At 49.7% G+C, this 4,245-nt stretch overlaps 1 protein-coding gene across 1 annotated transcript in view; it reads left to right on the top strand.

Moving 5' to 3' along the window:
• zmp:0000000529 (WD repeat-containing protein 20) overlaps window positions 1-4,239 on the top strand; it is a 6,448-nt gene extending 2,209 nt beyond the window's left edge. The window contains exons 2-4 of the mRNA XM_014015908.1: window positions 647-829; window positions 1,561-2,952; window positions 3,032-4,239. Of these exons, the coding sequence (XP_013871362.1) occupies window positions 647-829; window positions 1,561-2,952; window positions 3,032-3,079 (1,623 nt within the window). The 3' untranslated portion in view covers window positions 3,080-4,239. The remainder of the gene's footprint in view (window positions 1-646; window positions 830-1,560; window positions 2,953-3,031) is intronic.
• The last annotated feature ends 6 nt before the right edge of the window (window positions 4,240-4,245 follow it).

A 4,245-nucleotide genomic window follows, 5' to 3' on the forward strand; every position in this document is an offset into this window, starting at 1 on the left:
TTCCATACATAGTGTGTATTGTTCCATACATAGTGTGTATTGTTCCATACATAGTGTGTATTGTTCCATACAGATTCATGTATTTTTGTACTCTTAATAAGTATAAATAGACCTTACAACCTGATGCACAACAACAGTATATATTATTTAAATCTCTGTAGCCAGAGGACTTTATTACAATGTGTTATAAAAGTAGAGACTTTAACTAAAAAAGTTTTTTAAATTATGTTGATAGGCCAAACTAAGCCGGAGCTCCGATAAATAGTTTATAGTTACTTTTTTTTTTTTTTTGAGAAAATGATCGTCCTATTTCAAACACGTTTTGGCAGCAGGAAACACAGTAATCTCATGGGGGAAAACACATCAGACCGTCACCAGTTTCATTTCCCTCTCAAGACGAATAAACGCAAACCCCCCTGACCTCCTTTTCGACCGAGACCCAAAGTTATTCATGAAGTGGCAAAAATTTTACAGGAAGAAGAAAATAAAAAGATGGAAAATTTGAATGGAGTTTGGCAGCAAATCGTCCCGGTTTCTCTAAAACTCCCACAACATGCCACCGGTCTGGGTTTTGGGGTCCTCTGTAAACCTGTCTTCCTGCAGGGTCATGTGACCTTGTGCTGATGATGTCTCCGCCCCCCTGCAGGCCGTGGACCTCAGCAAACCCATCGACAAGCGGATCTATAAGGGAACTCAGCCGACGTGTCACGACTTCAACCAGTACTCGGCCACGGCGGAGAGCGTGGCGCTGATCGTGGGCTTCTCGGCCGGTCAGGTCCAGTATCTGGACCCCATCAAGAAGGAAACCAGTAAGCTCTTCAATGAGGAGGTAGGACTTTGATTTGTTTTTACCACAGGTTTTGTGTTTTATGTTCCCACACATACGGCTGGTTTTAAGCTGAGTTCCTGCTTTTTGTAAAACATTTTATTTTTCTTTAATGACAATAACTAGCAGACACTGCGCAGAAAATCAACACCCTTCAAAACTCCTCCTTCTGTTCTCTGATTGGATCAGGTAAAATAAACTACAAGCAGACACTGCACAGAAAATTGACATTCTCTTCTCTGATTGGCCCGGCTAAAAATCTGCCAGTGAAATCCTTGTYAACGGGAGAAGTCCCAGACGGAGCAGTGAAGGAAAACTAGAATTGAGCGGAGCTGCGTAGGAAGGCAAGGACCAGGCTACTTCAAGGTTTTATCTACAGCAAATTGGTGTTAAGACCCAAATTTTGGGTTGTTAGAGGATTTCCTGAAATTAAATAAAGTTTAAAACTGACTGCTAAAAACGTTTCTGCTATAATTGGATATGGATAAAAACAATTGGCCTGTTAGCAATATTTGAGTACTTCAACCAAAAAATACTTTTCATGAGTTTCTGTCACAGTTTTTATTTTATTTTTTGTCACTTGTGTTTATTATGAAATTGGTCTTAAATTTAATTTCACTTTCCTTAAACTGTAGGAACCCTGATTATGTAATGAATTTGACATATCTATCATCATCGTCATCATCATCGTCAGTTAATCATTTTCCTTTCTGCCGCCTCCTCCTGTTTTTCAGAGGTTGATAGACAAATCCAAGGTGACGTGTCTGAAATGGCTTCCAAAGTCAGAGAACCTGTTCCTGGCCTCCCACGCCAGCGGCCATCTTTACCTGTACAACGTGGACCACCCGTGCGGCACCACGGCGCCGCAGTACTCGCTGCTGCGGCAGGGCGAGGGCTTCGCCGTCTACGCCTGCAAGAGCAAGACCCCCCGCAACCCGCTGCTGCGGTGGGCCGTGGGGGAGGGGGGCCTCAACGAGTTCGCCTTCTCCCCGGACGGCGTGCACGTGGCGTGCGTGGGCCAGGACGGCTGCCTGCGCGTCTTCCACTTTGACTCCATGGAGCTGCAGGGCGTGATGAAGAGCTACTTCGGCGGGCTGCTCTGCGTGTCCTGGAGCCCCGACGGGAAGTACCTGGCCACGGGAGGCGAGGACGACCTGGTCACCGTCTGGTCCTTCGCCGAGAGCCGCGTGGTGGCGAGGGGCCACGGCCACAGGTCCTGGGTCAACGTGGTGGCGTTCGACCCGTTCACCACCTCGCTGGAGGACGAGGAGCCCATGGAGCTCAGCGGCAGCGAGGAGGACCTCCACCAGGGGGCGCACAACAACTCCACGCGCTTTGGGCGGGTTCGAACCAGCAGCACGCTGTCCCGGCTGTCCCGCCACAGCTCCAGAGGCGGCGGCTCGCCGTCCGTCACGTACCGCTTCGGCTCGGTGGGGCAGGACACGCAGTTCTGCCTCTGGGACCTGACGGACGACGTGCTGTACCCCCGCCTGCCGCTGTCCCGAGCCTTCACCAACACCTTCGGGCCGTCCCTGCCCAGCTCCGGCAGCGGGGGGGTGAACGGCGGCGGGGGCGGGGTCGAGGGACACCATCACCCGCCGAGCGCCAACGCCGCCGCCTCCAACCCGCCCGTGCTCCCCCTGCCCCTCCCTCGCTCGCTCTCCCGCTCCAACTCCCTACCCCACCCCGCCGTGGCAAACGCCTCCAAGGCTCAGGGCGCCTCTGAGGGCGGGGGAGGGGGTGGCGGAGGCGGCGGGAGCGGCGGCGGGGGGAACAGCACGCCGTTTAGCATCGGCCGCTTCGCCACGCTCTCCCTCCAGGAGCGCAAGTCGGACAAATCCAGCGGCGGCGGCGTGGAGAAGGAGCACAAGCGCTACCACAGCCTGGGCAACATCAGCAAGAGCAACGACAAGATCAACGTGGCGCCGAGGAGCAACCGGCTGGACGGCGCCAAGGTCCTGGGCACCACGCTGTGCCCCCGCATGCACGAGGTGCCGCTGCTGGAGCCGCTCGTCTGCAAGAAGATCGCCCACGAGAGGCTGACCGTGCTGGTGTTCATGGACGACTGCATCATCACCGCCTGCCAGGAGGGGCTCATCTGCACCTGGGCCCGGCCCGGGAAGGCGGTACGTACCCGAGACCACCTCCACACCCACAGGAAGTGATGTTTCTGCTTCTAACTGCCTCGTTTTGTGTCCCGTTCAGAACCTGACAGCACAGAACGGGAACTCTCCGAGCGGCACGGTGGTATAGCTGCAGGAGACGCTTTTGCACTCCTCCTCCTCCTCCTCCTCCTCTGTTCTTCATCACCTTCACTGCTCAGCGCCACCACTTCCACAGGTTCTACTGGGGCCAACAACCGGAGACCCCTCCCTGCCGCCGCAGTATTAACCCCTCAGTGTTTCTGTGCGCTCGCCAAAACTAAAAGGTGGAAAACTCGTCCTGAAACCTCAAACCACTCTAAACTAATTATAACTAATTAGTTATAACTAGTATAACTAAAACACATTATAACTAATTATAACTAATTAAAACACTTAAATAAAACCTTTTATTAGAGGTCAAAAACTCCATCATTCCTGTTTTATGGCAAAAACAAAGTTCAAGTTTTATGCAAGTGCAGCAGAAATGAGCAGTCAGCATCTTATCTGCAGCAGATAACAGAGTGATCAGTGTGAACAATCGGGGAGAAATTCACAAGAAAAAAGTCAGGAACTATTAAAAAGTGTATTTACATCATTTAAAATGTTCCTTAAGTTTTGAATGAAAGCTTAATCAACCGTCCTGTTGCCATCGGGTCAGAACCACTCACAAGGACTCGAGTTTTCTGGGTCGTTTTGACCCAAAAACAGCATGAAAGTGAACAAGTCCGTAACCACCTGTGTGTTCGTTAATAAAACTCCAGAAAATAATCTAAGGATGATTGTTTTTGGGTAAACCAAATTCAAGATGGCCGCCACAGCTAATCAACATTAGCCAACACAAACTAAAAATGTCTTTGAATCAGTCAGTTTTCTAGATATTCAGCTAAAAGTTGTTGTGGTAGTAGCTGAGAGTCATCCCTAACACATACTCGATTCATAATCAAGCAAGAACTTTCTTAAAAACTTTAGTTCACGTCGATGAGCGGTTAGCATTGTTTTGAGGAATGTCTGTTTTTATTTGTGGTGATGTAAAATCAGCTGTTCGCTTCACACCTCACTGACGATTTCTCCCCGAGACCAAACTAAAATTAACTCCTGTCTGCTGCAGGTAAGATACTGACCGCTCCACTTAACCTAATCTGTTGATCAAATATTCTGTCGTCTTAAATTTCCTACAGGAATCATTTTGGTTTGTTTTAACGGATCTTGAAGTTCAGGTTTTTGTATTTTCAGGACCAGTTTTCCACCTTGTGAATCATGGGAACAACGTTAGCC

This window comes from Austrofundulus limnaeus, unplaced genomic scaffold (genome assembly GCF_001266775.1).
Source record: "Austrofundulus limnaeus strain Quisiro unplaced genomic scaffold, Austrofundulus_limnaeus-1.0 Scaffold136, whole genome shotgun sequence".
Taxonomy (NCBI): domain Eukaryota; kingdom Metazoa; phylum Chordata; class Actinopteri; order Cyprinodontiformes; family Rivulidae; genus Austrofundulus; species Austrofundulus limnaeus.